General features: G+C 42.0%; 1 protein-coding gene across 3 annotated transcripts in view; it reads right to left on the reverse strand.

Annotated features, from left to right (window-relative positions):
- spag16 (sperm associated antigen 16) overlaps positions 1 to 19,963 on the reverse strand; it is a 988,648-nt gene that overhangs the window by 927,050 nt on the left and 41,635 nt on the right. For all 3 annotated transcript variants that reach the window (XM_043693350.2, XM_043693349.2, XM_087988888.1), the window contains exon 4: positions 7,650 to 7,777. In XM_043693350.2, the coding sequence (XP_043549285.1) occupies positions 7,650 to 7,777 (128 nt within the window). The remainder of the gene's footprint in view (positions 1 to 7,649; positions 7,778 to 19,963) is intronic.

Raw genomic sequence — 19,963 nt, forward strand, 5'->3', positions numbered from 1 at the left:
TAATTGATGCCATTTTCGCTGGTGCCCTGATCATTCTGAGAGGGCTGACAAATCTGGTTCTGGACAATTGTACATTTCTGTTTTATTTTGCTTCTTAATTCCAAACTTGCACTTATGCTATAATCTGGCATGATAAGCAAGCTGCAGAAGATGTGACCAAAGATCTCTTGCTTTACAGTGCACCCCACTTTCCTCACCCAAACCTGCCCTTTCTGATTTTATATTAGCGGAACTGCTACCTGCCCAATGATAGCACATCCAGAAGAGAGAGATCAACAATATTTCACTAACGAAGCACTTTGACTTTTACTGACATTCACAGCTAGCAGCTCAAATAATTGGGACTGCATAATCTTTCGAGGTTAGTGCAACATCATGGTCTCCGCATCATGAGTTATCATGCACGAATGGATGCAACCAAGTCAGAATTAAAGGATAGTTCATATGCCAACTCTCCAGAGAGAATTACCATAGACAAGCATTGCAGCAGGGACTCAGATAAAGATTTTGATGAGGTGGCATACAGGAGAGCACTGATTAATGGTTCATTGGCAAGCCCACCAAACAGCCCTTCGTTATATCAAGAAGCAAGGCAGCATCCAGTGCCAACATTGCACTAGACAACATTTAGAGACTGGAGTCCATTCTTCTGACTGCCATTCAACAATAACATAGCTGAACTGACAGCGGCTGCAACTCCACTACTCCCATTAAAACCATGCTGGACCATGATGCAGCATCCAGTGGCTAAAAGTTTAGTTTTTGCTGCTGCACGGACAGAAGTCACTTGATGTCCGAATCTGAAGTCAGCTCAGATGAATGTCATGAGATTTTTGTTTGGAACTATGCAGACTCAGGCTACTGCCATCATGGTTACAGATCTTTATGGTCAAGAGGGAAGCTCTTATAATCGTCAATCAATCTGGTATCCAATATGAGCCAGATTGCCAAGGTGTCACCCAAGGAAAATACCTGTGGCAGATTGGAGCCTGAAACTCTTGTCCACTCCCAGATTGGCATAATTCATGCTCTAACCATTTGTATTTCAATACTGCACACATTGTTCTTTCATCATGGATGTTTTTTCCTGCCTCCACGCGTCCTCCCTTTGCAAAGAGCTTCCCCTTTCTGCAGTATCTTTTCCACTTTCCTATCCTGTTGCAACCTAGAGACACTGCAACTATTTGTTGCCACCTGTGTGTGAAAGTGTCACTAAATCCTCTGACGATTCAGCAATACTCCCTGACAAACCCAACAACTCACGAGAACACTTCCAAAATCAATTCACTTTTAGTTCCACAAAAATTGTAATAACAGAGGCTAATCAAACCTGCAAGATGGAATGTTAGTCCTTCAAATAGCAATGGTGGGGACATGTATTTCAGGTGATTGCATCTTTAGCTGAGTGGAAATCACATAGGTTCAATGAATATGCATAGCCCCATTCAAAAACCTGCATCAAATCATCCAAAATATCTCAAACGATTGCACAATCTTCAGCACCATTTGCAACTCTTAAGATACTGAAGCATTTAATGTTCAAATGCAACAAGATCTGGACAATATCCAGGCTTGGACTGACAAGTGGCAAGGAACATTTGCGCCACACAAATGCCAGGCTATGACCATCACTAATAAGAGACAATCTAACCCTTAGACATTCAATGGTGTTACCATCACTGAAATCCCCATGATCAACATCCTGGAGGTTTCCATTGACCAGAAACTCACTACACAAACAATGTGGCTACACAAGCAAATCAGAAGCAAGGATTGCTGCAGCAAGTATCTCATCCCCTCACTGCCCAAGCCTGTCAACCATCTACAAGGCACAAGTCAGGAGTATGATGGAATACTCCCCCTTTGCCTGGATGAGTGCAGCTCCAACAACTCTCAAGAAGCATAACAAAATCCAGAACAAAGTAGCCCACTTAATTGGCACTGCATCCACGCCCTCCACCAGCAATACTCAGTGGCAGCAGTATATACTATCTACAAGCTGTACTGCAGAAATTCACCAAAGATCTTCAGACAGCACCTTCCAAACACATGATCATTTCCATCTGGAAAAACAAGGGCAACAGATATATGGCAACACCACCACCTCCAAGCCACTCAACATCCTTCACTTCGCTGGGTTAAAATGCTGAAATTCCCTCCTTAATGGTATTGTGCATCAACCCACAGCAGGTGGACTGCTGCAGTTCATGACAACAGCTGAAAGGCAACTAGGGACAGGCAATAAATGCTGGCCAGACAGCAACGCCTACTTCCCACAAATGATGACAAAAAATAGCTATTTGACATCACAGTCAACCATTTGGGATCCTGGTAGTGCACAAAGGACAAAGGCATGCTAGTGTCCTTGCCCTTCTCAATGTGGGGCCTTGCACCAAAAGCATTATTCATACCATTCTGTGAGCCTCCAATCCGCAGTGGCAGCGAAATCGACGTTTTGGGCAAAAGCCCTTCATCAGGATGCATTCCTGATGAAGGGCTTTTGCCCGAAACGTCGATTTCGCTGCTCCTTGAATGCTGCCTGAACTGCTGTGCTCTTCCAGCACCACTAATCCAGAATCTGGTTTCCAGCATCTGCAGTCATTGTTTTTACCTCCAATCCACAGTGCCAACTCCAGTGGCAACAAAGAGCAACAGTCCTAAAATAAACCCCTGGAATACTACTATGCGCTTCCCTCCAGTCTGAAAACAACTATTCACTGTTACTCTGCTTTTGTTTTCCCTTAGCCAATTTTGGAACCATGCTATCACTCCACTTTAATACCATAGGCTCAAATTTTGCTGAATACTCTATTCTGTGACACTTTATCAGATGCCTTTGAAAGTCTATATTTGCAATATCAACCATTTTATTTTACACTAATATTTGTTATTTATATGCAAGATTTGCAGCTGACACCAAAATTGGCGGTATAGTCAACAATGAAGAAGGTTATCTAAGATTACAAAGCGATCTTGATCGCTTTGATGGGCTGAGGAGTGTCAGATGGAGTATAATTTGGATAAATGTGAGGTTTTGAATTTTGGTTAAAACAAACAAAGGCAGGACATATATTGAAACCAACAAATGCTGAAGATCACAGCAGGTCAGACAGCATCCATAGATAGAGAGCAAGCTAATATTTCAAGTCTAGATGCAGGACTTATTATGGTTAATGGTAGAGCCCTGTTGTTGAACAGAGACACAGAGGGGTTCAGGTACATTGTTCTTTGAAAGCTGTGTTGCAGATAGACAGGATGGTTAAGAAACCATTTAGTACGCTTGCTTTCATTGCTTAGACCATGGAGTATCGGAGTTGGGTCGTCTTGTTGATGTTGTTGTACAAGACATTGGTGAGGCCTCTTCTGGTGAACTGAGTACAGTTCTGGGCGCCTTGCTACTGGAAGAATATTATTACGTTGGAGAGGGTTCAAAAAATATTTATCAGGATGTTGCTGGGACTGGAGGTTTTAGTTATAAGGAGACACTGAATATGCTGGGACTTTTTCACTGGGGTGTAGGAGGTTGAGGGGTGAACATATGGAGCTTTATAAAATCATGAGGGGCATAGATAAGGTGAACAGCACAGTTACATTTAAAAGACATTTGGACACATACATGAATAGCAAAAAGTTAAAAATCACACATCACCAGGTTACAGTTCAACAGGTTTATTTGAAAGTACAAGTTTTGGAGCACTGCTCTTGCAGCAGATAGTTCTGCACTTCAAAATCTTGTACTTTCAAATAAATCTGTTGAACTGTAACCTGGTGTTGTGTGATTTTTAACTTTTTCCACCCCAGTCCACATCAGGAATAGGAAAGATTTAGAGGAATACAGTCAAGCACAGACAAGTGGGATTAGCTCAGTTTGGAAAAGTTGGTTGGCATGGACAAGTTGAACCGAAGGTTCTGTTTCCGTGCGATAAGAGTCCATCAATTTTCCCTATTTATTAAAGAATTCTATTTATATTAGTCCAACATGATTGGTTTTGAGTATCTGTCTGCTGCCTGTTATTGATTATGTTGTGATTTTCCAGGCTACAGTTCTACCCAGATTATTGTTTTTATGTATTTGTGTTGGGTTAATTGGTCTACAATCACCATTTTATCCCTCATTCCTATTTTGAACAATGGTGTGATGTTTTCAAATCTCCAGATGCTACTACCATCTCTAAGGAGGATAGGAAGGTTGTCACCAAAGCCTCTGCTATTTCCACTGTTACCTTCCTTAGCAATCTAGGATCCATCGCATCTGGACCACGTAGCTTTTCTATCTTAAGCACTGCCTTTATATTTCTACCCTATCCAATTGGTTTACCTTCTGTTTTATTTCTGTAGACAGACGTAAACTATTCATTTATAAACTACGCTTACTAACTTATAAACACAACCAGGACAATAACCTCCACAAGATTGATATTGAAGTAAAAGCAAAACACTGCCGATGCTAAAGAACAGAACATGTTAGTTAAACACAACAGATTTGGAAGCATCTATAGTGAGAGAAATAGAATAAATGGCTCAAGTCCAATGACCCTTCTCTGGAACTAGAAGAAGAAAGATCAGTTTCATATTTGATTACATCAGAACTTAATAGATGTTGGTATACAGGTACAGTATCTCAAATCCAGCTATCTGAAAACCGCAGATATCCAAAAACCAGACACTTTTATAAGCTGCCATGTATTCATTTTAACTTCTTTTAAATGATTTGATTTATTATTGTCATGCGCACCAAGGCACAGTGAAAACTTTTGTTTTGCATGCAGTACAGGCAGATCGTACCATATAAAGGATAACAGAACTGAATGAAGGATACAATGCTAGGCTGCGAGGAGGTGCGCAAAGAGCAAGATTAACATTTAAACTAAACAGGTTCATTTAGTCAGATCCTGATGAAGTGCTTTTGCCTGAAAAGTCTATTTTTCTGCTTCTCAGATGCTGCCTGACCTGCTGTGCTTTTCCAGCATCACACTCTTGAGGTCCGTTCATAAATCTGATAACAAAGGGAAGAAGCTGTTTTTGAATTTGTTGGTATTTGTGTTTAAGCTTTTGCATCTTCTGCCCAAGGGAAGAGGTTGGAAGTGATTATAACCAGCGTGGGAGGGGCCTTGGATTAAATTGACTGCCTTCCTAAGGTAGCAAGAAATATAGATGGAAGGTTGGCTTGTGAGATGCACTGGGCTGTGCTCACAACTCTCTAGTTTCTTATCATCCTGGGCAGAGCAGTTGCCATACCAAGCTGTGGCACATCCAGATAGAAGTCTTTCTATGGTGCATCTATAAAAACTGGTAAAAGTCTTTCTGGAATTTCCTTAGCCTCCTGAGGAAGTAGAGGTGTTGTGCTTTCTTGACCATCGCATTAATGTGGGTGGACCAAGACAGTTTGTTGTCAAGAGTGGGGTGCTGGAAAAGCACAACAGGTCAGGGAGCATCCAAGGAGTAGGAGATTCGATATTTCGGGCATCAGCCCATCATCAGGATGAGGGTTGTGAGCCAAGGGGGGGTGGAGAGATAGATGAGATGGAGATGAGGCTGTGGGGAAAGGTAGCTGAAAGACGGAGGTGGGGTTATGGTGATAGATCAGAGAGGAGGGTGGAGCGGTTAGGTGTGAATGAAGATAGACAGGTAGGACAGGTCATCAGGGCGATGCTGAGTTGGAAGGCTGGAACTGGGATAAGGTGGAGGAAGGGGAAATGAGGAAACTGGTGAAATCCACATTGATGCATTGTGGTTTGAGTGCCCCAAGGTGGAAGATGAGGCGTTCTTCCTCCAGACGTTGGGTGGTTAGGTTGTGGCAATAGAGGAGACCCAGGACCTGCCTGTCATTGGCGGAGTGGAAGGGGGAGCTGAAGTGTTCCGCCACGGAGCGGTGGGGTTGGTTGGTGCGGGTGTCCCGGAGATGTTCTCTGAAGCGGTCTGCAAGTAGGTGTCCTGTGATCAATGTGGATTTCACCAGTTTCCTCATTTTCTCCTCCCCCCCACCTTATCCTAGTTCCAACCTTCCAACTCGGCACCGCCCTCATGACCTATTCTACCTGCCCATCTTCCTTCCCACCTATCCGCTCCACCCTCCTTTTTGGCCTATCACCATTACCCCACCTCCATCTACCTATTGCACTAGGCAAAAGTGAGGACTGCAGATGCTGGAAACCAGAGTTTAGATTAGAGTTGTGCTGGAAAAGCACAGCAGGTCAGGCAGCATCCGTGGAGTAGGAAAATCCCTTCATCAGGAATACCTATCGCACTGTCAGCTACCTTCCCTCCCAGCCCCACACATCTCTCATTTATCTCTCTACCACCCTCTGCTCACAAGCCCTCATTCCTGATGAAGGGCTCTTGCCTGAAACGTCGATTCTCCTGATCTTCGGATGCTGTCTGATCTGTTGTGCTTTTCCAGCACCCCACTCTCGACTCTGATTCCCAGCATCTGCAGTTCTCACTTTCTCCAAGACAGATTGTTAATAATCCTCACTCCTAGGAACTTGAAGCTCTACACCACCTCCATCTCAGCACCATTGATGTAGACAGGGCATGCCCTGCACCTTGTTTCCTGAAATCAGTGGCTAGCTCTTTCGATGTGCTGATGTTGAGGGAGAGATTAGCTTTACACCGTGCCACCAAATCTCTCTCTCTTTCCTGTTTTCTGTCTCATCATTGTTTGAGATTGGGTCTACAAAGGTGTCATCGTCAGCCACGTGTAGATGGAGTTAGAATCAAATTTGGGCACATAGTCATGAGTGTATAGGGGGTATAGGAAGGGGTTGAGTACACAGCCTTGTGATACGCCCATGATGAGGATTACCGTGGAGGAGGCGTTGTTCCCCATTTTCATTGATTGCAGTCTGTGAGTCAGGAAGTCAGGAAGTCAGGGATCCAGTTGCAGACAGTGAAGTCCTAAGTCTCAGAGTTTGGAGATTGGTTTGGAATTATGGTGTTGAAGGTACAGCTGTAGCCAATAAGTAGAAATCAGATGTATGTATTCTTGTTACCCAGATGTTCCCAGGATGGGTGTAGGTCAAGGGAGATGGCGTCTGCTGTGGACCTGTTGCAACAGGTAAATTACAAGGGATCAAGGCAGACCGGGAGGCTAGAGTTGGTGTGAGCCATGACTAAGCACTTTATAATTATAAGTCTAAATGAACAAAATAATATTCAAGCTTGTTCAGCTAGCTGGTTCACTGGAGCTGTGAAGCTATTGGCTTTATGCACCAGTTGTTTCCCATGTTGCAAGTAGTCTGAGTGACTCCTGACTCCATCTGATACGATCTGACCCAAAAACTGGTAAGATCCAAAATCCAACAAGGATTCAATCCTGAGATTGCTGGTTTTGAGATACTGTACAGTAATCATATTTTTAAGGATGCTTACAGAATTCAAGTATTTATTATGGATAAACTGATGAGTCAAAAGTGCAAATGAATGAGAAATAAGTGCCCAGGATAAAAGTTTGAAACATGAAAACAAAATATGAATCTTGATACACACTACAAATAAAAATTTCAAACTGCATCCAATTTTCCAATTACTATAAACAAGACTTTTGTCGGTTATGTCTGAAAACCTTAAAGGGACTTGAGGCAATGGAACGAAAGCAGCTTAAGATGAACAGTGTACAAACTTTTCACACATCATAAGGACAATTTTACCATTCAATTTGAAAACAGTCCAGAGTTTTCATCATTCCCATCTTGATAAGAAAATTTCTGAGAAAATCATCAATCACTTCTCCTCTTTGGCACACAGGCTGCACCAGAACCAAATCGTTCTCCTCAGCCTAAAATTTGAAAAGCAAGGTATTAGACAATTAAGTATTTACACAAAGAAGAACTTACTTTTGTTCTTCAAGATCAGAATCTGAATTCTGAACTTTTGAAAAGTAAATCATGACATCAGGTCAAACATGGGTGATGAGGGCAGCACAGTGGCTCAGTGATTAGCACTGCTGCCTCACAGCGCAGGGACCCGGATTCGATTCCAGCCTCGGGTGACTGTGTGGAGTTTGCATATTGTCCCCATGTCTGCATGGGTTTCCTCCAGGTGCTCCAGTTTCTTACCATAGTCCAATGATGTGCAGGTTAGATGAATTGCCCATGCTAAATTGCTCATAGTGTTCAGGGTAGTGTAGGTTAGGTGCATTAGTCAAGGAAAATGTAAAGTAATAGGGTAGGGGAATGGGTCTGGGTGATATACTCTTTGGAGGGTCAGTGTGGGCTTGTTTGGCCAAATGGCCTGTTTCCATACTGTAGGGATTCTGTGATTCTATGAAACTGAGTACAATCAACCCTCCCTCAACTGGCAAATCAGTATTCTTCCATCTGCAAGACCATCTGGAAGATGGAGAGCAACAAAGGCAAGCAATGTAACTTGGATGAAGTTGTTCGGGTAGTGTCACTATTTAGCGAGCTGGCTAGGATATAGCTGCTAGACAGGGCTTATGGCAGTTCGGGAGAAAAACTGCACAAAACTGTTTGATCTCATGCTCACCAGATACATTTGATAATGGCAGTATTGGAAGGAATGAAGACCACACAGTCCTGTAGAAACAAAGTCTGACCATCACTTTTGGACATGCTTTAAGTTGTACTATCACAGTGCATAAGGGGTAGGTTTTGATGTGAAGGTGCCACTGTTGGACTGAAGCGGAAAAAGTTAAAAATCACACATCACCAGGTTATAGCCCAACAGATTTATTTGGAAGTACAAGCTTTCAGAGCACTGCTCCTTCATTAGGTAGCTAGAGGAGCAGGATCATAGGAATAAGAATTTACAGCAAAAGATCATAGTGTCAGACAACTTACGCGATTTATTGAACAAAGCTAAGTTTTGAACAGCTCAAACAGGGCACCGGCAAGCAAGAGTAAAATAGTATTCTATAACAAACTGCAAAATCCTGGCTGGTATATTATCCATTGCACGATCACCGGGAAGAAAACCTGTTTGTGAGGCATGTAAAATAACATACCAGAAGCTGCATTAGGCATATCTAATGATATGAGATGCCAATTTGGTAAAACTATCAAAAAGGACATCTGTATGTTAAACAGCCTGCTTTAAGCAATCTCACAACCAACAGATTCAGTCAGAATTCTGATTGTTCACAGTCCTGTGAGATTTAGTCATAAATGATGTTGGTCATTTAAATGATTCACAGGGGAAGGTACACTATGTTGAGCCCAAAAAAATGTAGAAAAGACTAGATTGTACTGTTTGGAAGCAAAAGTGAATAAGTCATTTCAAGTTAATGCTACCACAAGTAATGGAGAAAAGAAAGACGCAATCTTAAGAAGAACATCTAATTTTGAAAACAATTGGCATTAATTGCAGTAGAATGTACCTGATCAGAATAAAATAGAACCAAAGGAAAAAGTGTAATGGAACAAAGAATGATCTTCAGGGAAGAAATTTTCCAGTACAGACTAGATACACTATAAGACTGAAAGATAGGGAAACAAATGTTCAGTACCTTGGATGACAAGGGTGTTAGATAATATGATGAAATAAAAAGAAAAGACATAAAATATAAGTCGGGTGAATTTGACAAGCAAGAACCAGGTCAAGTGAGGTGCGAAGAAAACAGAAGAAAAAAAAAGTCTAGCAAAAGTATAATGAGAACAGAATAGCAGTTAATAGAGAATGGGATGCAAACATCTTCCACCTGCAATGTTTAATATCGCTAAGTTACTCAGGCGTGAAATCTTGATTTGCTTCAGAAGATTAGTTTTAATTTTAACTGTGTTTACTGTAATACTTGACCAAACCAAAAGCATTTTGGGACAACCTTTCCTGTGCTGACTTGTTGCCTCTCCCTTTGCCATATTGCCACTGAACATCTGCATTCTGGAGCCGCCACTCAGCAGCTCCAGATCATCTGATCCCAGCCATGATGCCATTCAACAAGACCTCTTAAGTATATGCAGCCCCTCCCACTACTCCCTAGAACCTGGTCAGGAGATAGCCAGCCATCACCACTCCGGTCGCAAAGACTCACTCATAGAGTCATAGAGGTGTACAGCACAGAAACGGACTCTTCGGTCCAACCTGTCCATGCCGACCAGATATCCCAACCGAATCTAGTCCCATTTGCCAACACTTGGCCCATATCCCTCTAAACCTTTCCTATTCATACACCCATCCAGATGCCTTTTAAATGCTGCAATTATACCAGCCTCCACTTCTTCCTCTGGCAGCTCATTCCATACATACACCACCCTCTGTGTGAAAAGTTGTCCCTTAGGTCCCTTTTATATCTTTCCTCTCTCACCCTAATCCTATGCTCTCTAGTTATGGACACCACCACCCCTGGGAAAATACTTTGTCTATTTATCCTATCTATGCCTCTCATGATCATATAAACCTCTTTGAGGTCACCCCTCAGCCTTCGATGCTCCAGGGAAAACAGCCCCAGCCTATTCAGCCTCTCCCTATAGCTCAAATTCTCCAACCCTGGCAACATCCTTGTAAATCTTTTCTGAACCCTTTCAAGTTTCACAACATCCTTCCAATAGGAAGGAGACCAGAATTTGCAAGCAATTTTGCAAAAGTGGCCTAACCAACGTTCTGTACAGCCACAACATGACCTTCCAATTCCTATACTCAATGCTCTGTCCAATAAAGGAAAGCATACCAAATAACTTCTTCACTATCCTATCTACCTGTGACTCTACTTTCAAGGAGCTATGGATCTGCATTTCAAGGTCTCTTTGTTCAGCAACACTCCCAAGACCTTACCGTTAAGTGTATAGATTTTGCTCTGATTTTCTTTTCCAAAATGCAGCACCTCGCATTTATCTAAATTAAACTCCATCTGCCACTCCTCAGCCTATTGGCCCATCTGATCAAGATCCCGTTGTAATCTTTGCTGTCCACTACACCTCCAATTTTGGTGTCACCTGCAAACGTACTAACTATACCTCCTATGTTCATATCCAAATCATTCATATAAAATGAGGAAAACCAGTTGACCCAACACCAATCCTTGTGGCACTCCACTGTCCGTAAAACAACCCTCCACCATCATCCGCTGTCTTCTACCTCCGAGCCAGGTCTATATCCAAATGGCTAGTTCTCCCTCTATTCCATGAGATCTAACCTTGCTAACCAGTCTCTCATGTGAACCTTGTCAAACGCCTTACTGAAGTCCATATAGATCATGTCTACCACTTTGCCCTCATCAATCCTCTTTGTTACTTTTTCAAAAAATTCAATCATGTTTGCGAGACATGATTTCCCACACAAAATGCCATGTTGACTATCCCTAATCAGTCCTTGCCTGTCCCTCAGGATTCTCTCCAACAACTTGCCCACCATTGACATTAGGTTCACCAGTCTATAGTTCTCTGGCTTGTCTTTACCACCTTTGTTAAATAATGGCACCATGTTAGCCAACCTCCAGTCTTCTGGCACCTCACCTGTGACTACTGATGATACAAGTATCTCAGCAACGGACCCAGCAATCACTTCCCTAGTTTCCCCACAGATTTCTAGGGTACACCTGATCATGTCTTGGGGATTTATCCACCTTTTGTCACCCAGAACCGAACACTGGCAGCACCAGCAAATCCCTCTGAACCAGTATCCCAATGGGAGTGACCAAAACCACAGGAACCTTGCAAGTTACAGAGAGCATAACACTTTAGGGGAGCTGAACTCTATCCGGCTAAGAGCGGCACCTCAGCAACTAGCAGGAGGGCAAGGAAGGCCACAGCTTGCATCCAGCCAAGACGAGCAGACTTATTCAGCAGACTGAGTGGACCTTGGAGGCAGAAGCAGCCAGAAACAAAGGCTGGTCCTACCCAAAAGATGCCGCCCGGTCAGGAACAAGTGATGGTTCCAGCAGATGGCCTAGAGCCCAATTAGCAAAAATGCCTTAGTACAGACTCCAGCCTGCAGCAGCCTTGGTTTCTATGACAGGAGCTACTGTAATTAGCAATGTTTTTATTTACCAATGTAGGAATTTAGACATTTAAAATACCATATTTCAACTTACAGGACATAGGTGTAATGTTCCAATGTTGACTTTTTTTCTTCTGTAAAGGAAGGCCCTTCACTATCTAGGGGTTTTTTTATTTTCCTATGAGCATCAATGCGTAAGCTGCTTCACTTCAAGTCATGATTTTAAGGAATGCAGGCATAACTTTAAGTGAGAACTCCCTGAATCTATGCTGACAGATGTATGACAAAGCTAGAATATTTAAACAGTTCGTTGCATCAAAGTTAAGAGGAAGAGAATGTTGACAGAATAGTTGTACAAGTGAAAATGATGATGATAATGGCAGTGATGACAATTGATGGGCAACACGATTACATATTGGAAAAGCTACTTATGCTTCAAGTGAATAAATTGCCTTAGTGATATTATAAACTTCAGAACTTTAATAACTATTCATAGTTTGAACAAAATCAACATAAGATAAACTTACTTATGGAAAGAAGCAGCAATAACCCTGCCTGGAATAAACTATTAAAGGACAAGGACAAACATATACAGGAAGTGAAACCAATTAGCCATGTCTGGCAAAAAGGAGTGGAAATTACACAGAAAAAATTGCTTTGACAACTGTTTGATAAACTGGATGTATTATTGCCATAAAGGACAAGGATTGCCTGGCAGAAGAATTTAAAGAGTTAACTATAGGAAAGTTGTGTCTTTGAACAGACAGATAAGGCCTAATGTAACAAGGAACAAAGCAGCTGCTTCTGATAAGGATGAAAGGACTTTAAGAATGATCAAAATATCACCTCATAGACCTGAAGGACGAACATCTATATAAAAATCGAGCATCAGAATTCCACCTCTGGCAGAACTTCGAAGAACAACACGATACAAAGATTGAACCTTGGACATTTGCAGAGAGAGATCACTGTTGGTTGAAATCTCGTCCAGATTCCACCCTTAATCAGGTAATAGCCAAGTTGAGTTGCGAGACTTAATTTGCTTAGTTGAGGGGTCATATTGTGGTTGCTTCATGCAATAAAGTTTAAATAATTTGTTCATTACTTGATTGTCTGTGAGATTTCTTAATGAGTAGCCAATTTGCCCTCAACAATTGGCATCCCTGGGCAAGCTTTGCTAAGAATTGACTTTAAGTTACTCCAAGTCAAACTTATCAGTCTTGCATTTGTAGAACTCCTGCATGAACCCAATATTAAGAGGGAAGCTGCCCTGCATGACAGGCAGGAATTCAAGTGGGTCATGAAGATAGAGGCAACAAATTTTCAGATTTAACTGGAACATTTAAATTTTGTATTATTGAATTTAGCTTTGGAACTTAGCTTTGAAATCATAGCAGACAATCAACCTGAATGAGAGAACTTGGTTAAGGAATACTTGAATAAGAAATTGCCAAAGTGGGTACAGTATTGGGAAGCTTGTGATGTCATGAGCCCTCGGGCACCAAATCATTTATTAGTCAGTCAAGAAATCTGTGGGAGAATGCGCATCCAAAGAGGACAGACTGATGGAAATTTGATGTCATTATGCAGAAATGCAATACATGACATAAAGCAGAGAAATGCTGAGATAAGAGATTTGAAGTTAGAAGTTGAAAAATTGCAGTCAGAAAATGCAGAGCTAAAACAGAAACTTGATACCGACTATCAGTCAGGAAAGGGATGTTTTCCAGTTGGAAAACACAGAATTATAGGGAAATATTAAATCCCTGGAGATTACCAATCAGGAAAAAGATAGTTTATTTTTTAAATATCAAAGTCAATTTGAGACAGTAAGCAGTAATGCCAAGAAGGCACAGAAACAAGTTCAAGAGTAAGAAGTCAAGACACAGGAACTGAAAAGCAAATGTAAAGCTCTCCAGACAGCACTTAAAATACTGCATGAAGTACAGCTTGAGCAACAAGTGTAGAACGCTGATCATTCTAAATGCCAACAAGAAATTTATACCTTAAAGTCACAGTTTTCAGGTCAGAGAGGGTTTCACTATGCTTTGAGACCCAGCTAAAAATTAGGAGATGAAAAGAGCGATACCAACTGGGGACTGGTTGAGGGTGAAGCCTTATATTATTCAGATCCATGCAGGAGACACAATTACGATTCCCAACCTTGGCACCCCTCCATCATATTGGAACAAAGGTTCTCTATATCCCTCTACACCAGCTACATCATTCAAGTCACAGAAACCACTGCTCCTGCCCACTGCTCGCAATAAGTCAATACTTCAAACGCCAGAGTGAGAAGTCACACAACACCAGGTTATAGTCAAACAGGTTTATTTGAAATCACAAGCTTTCAGAGCTGTGTTTCTTTGTCACTTCACCTGACTATAACCTAGCGTTGTGTGACTTCTGACTTTGCCCACCCCAGTCCAACACCGACATCTCCACATCTCCACATCATCCCAGAGGCATCTCAGTCTTCAGGGTAAGAGGTTAAGAAGGAGTCCACTAATCCCTCAGGATCGAAGCACTAAAGCAGTTTCCTTTGATAAATTTGATTAATTACTTTCCATCAGTCAGAATAGGATTGCAAGATGGAAGCATGCATTACAATACTCCTTAATCTGACACACAGTTACAGGATATTTGCAGGAACATATTTACTTTTACACCAGGCAATGACCCTTATGAGCTCCCTACTGCCACCCACCATCAGAGAAAGTTACACAACCTCAATGAAACAGAGGACGTGAAACTTTTGTTTTCTTGTTTAAGTGATTCAGTACAGGGCACCCTTCCTGATCTACAAAGCATAGCATAAATGGCCCCCTAGCAGAAAGGGAGAAGGCAATCCTGACATCAATGGGACAAAATAGAAGGGACCCTCTGGATGGACTGAATAAACGTAGACAAAGGAAACGATAGCACCCAACAGCATTTGCTTTCCACCACTGGAACCAGCTTATAACTGTAACTGGGACCAGCAAAGAAACAACCTTGATGATAGACTGCACAATATTTGGTTGCATACCCAAACAGAACATTCAATCCAGGAAAGCCTGTGAAGCCTTCACCAGAGGATAATACGTTCTCAGAAGCTTGGGTGCTTAACAGCCAATGGTTTGCAGCAAAATGGACATGGTGTGAATACAATTATTTTAAGCGGATCCATAGGTAAGAAACAACAGGGCATTGAAACCTGCCGACTACTTATTCAAATTGATAATCTACAGTGAGTACATCCAGTCGTCCTGGTAGAACTAAACAGGGATTCAGATTTTATGAGCAAATGTGATTCGGCAAACTGCTACATCTGGCAGATGCCCAGGTCTGGTGAACAGATACCCCTTGATAGTCCTACTGGGGAGTACAATCATTGAATGTGGACAGTGGGCAAATTGTGGATAAATCCCTCTGAGCTGACTGATGACCAGAAACTTATTATAGAGTGTAAGAATGTGTTCGCTACCGACAAACATGATTGTGGACAAATGACAGGGGAAGCAGTGACAGACAATCCAGAGCCGAAACCCCAGAGACAATATGCTTTTCTGAAACAAGCAGAAGGGGAGGTGACCAAAGTAATCGATGGTCTGCTTAAGCAGGTAATTTTGCACCCGGTAGCCTCTATTAACAATTCCCCTCTCTGACCAGTGAATGCCAGATGTCTCCTTGAGATGGGCTATTGATTATGGAGCATTAAATAAAACCAATCCTTGGACAGCACCGAAATAACTGCACAGAGGCCAGTATCCCATCACCAACTCACTCTTTATTAACTTGAGCATAGTAAACTAGTTGTGGCCAGCCAGCTCAGGGTTAATTCTCAACTGAGGAGATTCTAATCTCCTAGTTTTTTTTTTCTTTTAGGAAACTCTCCTCCTCAGCAGAAACCAACAGCAGCCGTAACACACTGACTGTGGCCCAACCAGCACAGAGTCAGTCTCCTAGACTGAGGGGATTCTAAATCTCCTGGTTATATTGGTCAGCCAAGGCTTTCCTGATTGTCCCAGGTTAACAACCCCAAACAAGGATCTCATAGTCAACAAGATCCAACTGGCACGTCGTGCAAAGTACTTCACCGTCCTGGACTGAATTTGAATTTGTGTTTATTTTTTAAGGACAACAGTACATTTGAACCTGTTTGCCGGAATTCTCCATAATCCTCCATCTGTATTCCATCAAAGATTAGCAAAGAGATTAGAGCATTTTCCAACTCCAACTGCCTAGTACAGTATGTAGATGATTTGCTGTTACAGACTGAGATCAAATAGCCACAACTGGTCCTTCCATGCATGATTTTAACCCTGATCACAGATCTAGGATTAAAAGTTAACCCTAAGAAAGCACAGATCATGAAGCAGAAAGCTTCTTGTTTGGGTACGGTGATGCCACCTGGTAAATTGGATATAGATAGGAAATGAGTTTATGCTATTTGTAATCTGTCTTTACTTAAAGATATGGGTGCCTTGAGATCATTTTTAAGATTAGTTGGATACCGTAGAGATCACGTTGACAGTTTTGCTACGAGAACAGCTTTGCTTGTAAACCTATTAAAAATGACTACTCTGTGGGAATGGACATAATAACATGCACAAGCAGTCTGAGTTGAAACAAAGTATTAGTTCAAGCTCTAGCACGACAGGTTCCAGGCTCAGAGCTACTTTTTGCACTATGAGTTAACGCCACAGATACCACACTAGCAGCTGTACTGTTACAAAACAGACGTCAACATTTAGGGCCTGTGTCTTACACCTCCAGACTATTAACGCCAGTAGAATGAGGTTTGACATTCCATGAAAAAAATTTGCTTGCTTTTTTCTAGGCAGTCAACATTTTGCATACATAATTGGTATTAATCCTATCACCATTTTAACAGAACACATCCCTATCCAGTTACTGTTGGATGAATTACTTAAAGATGGTAATGTTAGTCAGAACAGAATAGCGTCATGGACACTTATGTTACAAGACTTGAATGTAACAGCAGAGAACAGAAAAGGACCTGTTTGGCAGAGAACCTGCTACATCGGGGTGAATCACATCTGTGTGCTGCAGTTGAAACAAATAATCCCAAGGGACCATTTATTCTAAAGACGATGGGAGGACAGAGTATCAAGGGTCAATTTAAATTATTTATCAATGGTTCCTCCATGGGAGAAGATGGTACAGGAAAACACGATGCAGCATTTATGTGGAAACAGATGACACACTCTTTTTAAAATTAACAAGCAGTATGAGCGCTCAAGCAAAAGAATTAGCAGTGGCTGCCTGTATAGTAAGCCATCTTAAAGACTTAAGATTAAGACCCCATCAGATCTTTACTCTGATGCAATAGCCTAACAGATTTCTCCCATTTGGGAAGCAAGCGATTTTATATCAGCTGGTGGGAAACCATTTCCTTCAGCGCCAATACCAAAATATATCTTAGAACAGACAAAGGATAGAGAATTTGGGATCATTAAAGTTAAAGCCCATCATAGATCATTTCCAAAATGAAATGTGTGTGCAGATGAGCTAGTGAAGCAAGGGGCCCAAGAGGGCGAGCCTTGGCGACCTCTGGTAGTGACTGAGACGGTGAGTGCAGTGAAAGTACAGTCCGTTCTTCGAGAACGTGATGGTTGTGTTCTTGTGCAACCCTGCATTGTAGAAAAATCACACTTTAGAAACAGCATTTAAAGTGTTGGTTATGTAATCGCTTTATAGCTAACACACGTTTTAAAAGTTTGTGCTTTAGAAAGAGCGTCCCCAATTTGTCAATCGCATTACAGCAAATTTGCATTGATGAAATGCGCGCTGCAGCAGAATGACCTGTAAATCAAACTAACATAGAAGATCTGATACAAGCCCAAAGCAAATACAAAGATTTGATGTGAATCCAACAAAATGACTGGCCCAATGAGTATAAATTTTGGAAGTACCAAAATTCAAATTAAGGATGGAATGCTGTTAAAAGACAGGAAGTATTTTGCACCCAGGGTGATAGGAATCAACTGATTTATATGGCCTAAAATCTATACAGACATCAAGGAAAAAAGAATACCCAGTAAGATCTGAAGGAATAGTGCAGTTGGCCAAAGTTGGAGGATATTGTGAGTCACTATGTGGATAACTGCATAGTGTGTGCACAGAACAACGGTGCTACAAATGCAAATAAAGGGGTATTGAGGCATACCAGGCCAATTGAAGGTCCACGGACCAATTTGCAGATAAATATGTTGAACTTTTGCCCCCTTGCAAAAGTTGAGGGGGGGCGGGGGTGCATTGAAACAATTTATGGCAATCATAGATAGCTTTTCTAAATAGGTAGAAGCATTGCCTATGAGAACCAATACAGCTAAAGTCACAGCAGCCATACTAATGCAACAGGTATTCATTCAGCAGGGGTTCTCCAGAAGCATCTAGTCAGATCCAGGCACACACTTCACGACCTACATTATGCAACATGTAATGGCCCTGTTAGAAATAAACCAGAATTTCCACATAGGATACAAGCCTCAGTTGAGTGGGATAGTAGAAAGAACAAACAGAATCTTAAAGGGAATGATTCAGAAAGCTGCACAGCAGAACAGTAACCAGTAGACTAATATCCTCCCTTTTAGCAATTGTGAGAAACACACCATGTAGCTCTATAGATTTTACTGCACATATGACAATGAGAGGGTGGTACATGTATGGAATGAGCTGCCAGAGGAAGTGGTGGAGGCTGGTACAATTGCAACATTTAAAAGGCATTTGGGTGGGTATACGAATAGGATGGTTTGGAGGGATGTGGGCCAGGTGCTGGCAGCTGGGACTAGATTGGGTTGGGATATCTGGTCGGCATGGACGGGTTGGATCGAAGGGCCTATTTCCGTGCTGTACATCTCTATGTCTCTATGACTCTATGACAGGGAGATCCATGAAAGGAATTCAAGGATTAGATTCACAGAGATGTACAGCATGGAAACACACCCTTCGGTCCAACTCATCAATGCCGACCAGTTTTCCTAACCTTATCTAGTCCCATTTGCCAACACGTGGGCCATACCCCTTTAAACCCTTCCTATTCATATACCCATCCAGATGCCTTTTAAATGCTGCAATTGTACCAGCCTTCACCACTTCTTCTGACAGCTCATTCCATACACGCACCACCCTGTGTGAAAAAGTTGCCCCTTGGGTCCCTTTTATATCTTTCCCCTCTAACCCTAAAAGTATGCCCTCAAGTTCTGGATTCCCCTACCCCAGAGAAAAGACCTTGTCTACTTATACTATCTATGGCCTTTCTTGATTTTATAAACTTCTGTAAGGTCGTCCCTCAGCCTATGACAGTCCAGAGAAAACAGTCCGAGCCAATTCAGCCTCTCCCTCTAGCTCAAATCATCCAGTCCTGGCAACGTCCTTGGAAAGCTTTTCTGAAACCTTTCAAGTTTCACAACACGTTTCTGACAGGAAGGAGACTAAAATTGCATGCAATATTCCAAAAGTGGCCAAACCAATGCCCTGTACACCAGCAACATGACCTCCCAACTCCTATACTCAATGCTCTGACCAATAAAGAATAACATACCAAATGCCTTCTTCACTATCCTATATACCGGCGACTCTACTTGCAAGGAACTATAAACCTGCACCCCCAAGATCTCTTTGTTCAGCAACGTTCCCCAGGAACTTACCATTAAGTGTATAAGTCCTGCTCTGATTTGCTTTTCCAAAATGTAGCACATCGCATTTATCTAAATGAAATTCCATCTGCCACTCCTCAGCACATTGACCCTTCTAATCAAGATTCTGTTGTACTCTGAGGTAATCTGTCCATTACACTTCCAATTTTGGTGTCATCTGCAAACTTACTAACTATACCTCCGATGTTCATATCCAAATCATTTATATAAATGACAAAAAGCAGTGGACCCAGCACTGATCCTTGTGGCATACCACTGGTCACAGGCCTCCAGTCTGAAAAGCAACCCACTGCCACACCTCCTGTCTTCTACCTTTGAGCCAGTTCTATATCCAAATGCCTAGTTCTCCCTGTATTCCATAAGACCTAACCTTGCTAACCAATCTCCCATGAGGAACCTTGTTG

Source organism: Chiloscyllium plagiosum, unplaced genomic scaffold, assembly GCF_037043375.1.
Source record: "Chiloscyllium plagiosum isolate Xiang-an unplaced genomic scaffold, Cpla_swu_hap1 HiC_scaffold_7, whole genome shotgun sequence".
NCBI lineage: Eukaryota > Metazoa > Chordata > Chondrichthyes > Orectolobiformes > Hemiscylliidae > Chiloscyllium > Chiloscyllium plagiosum.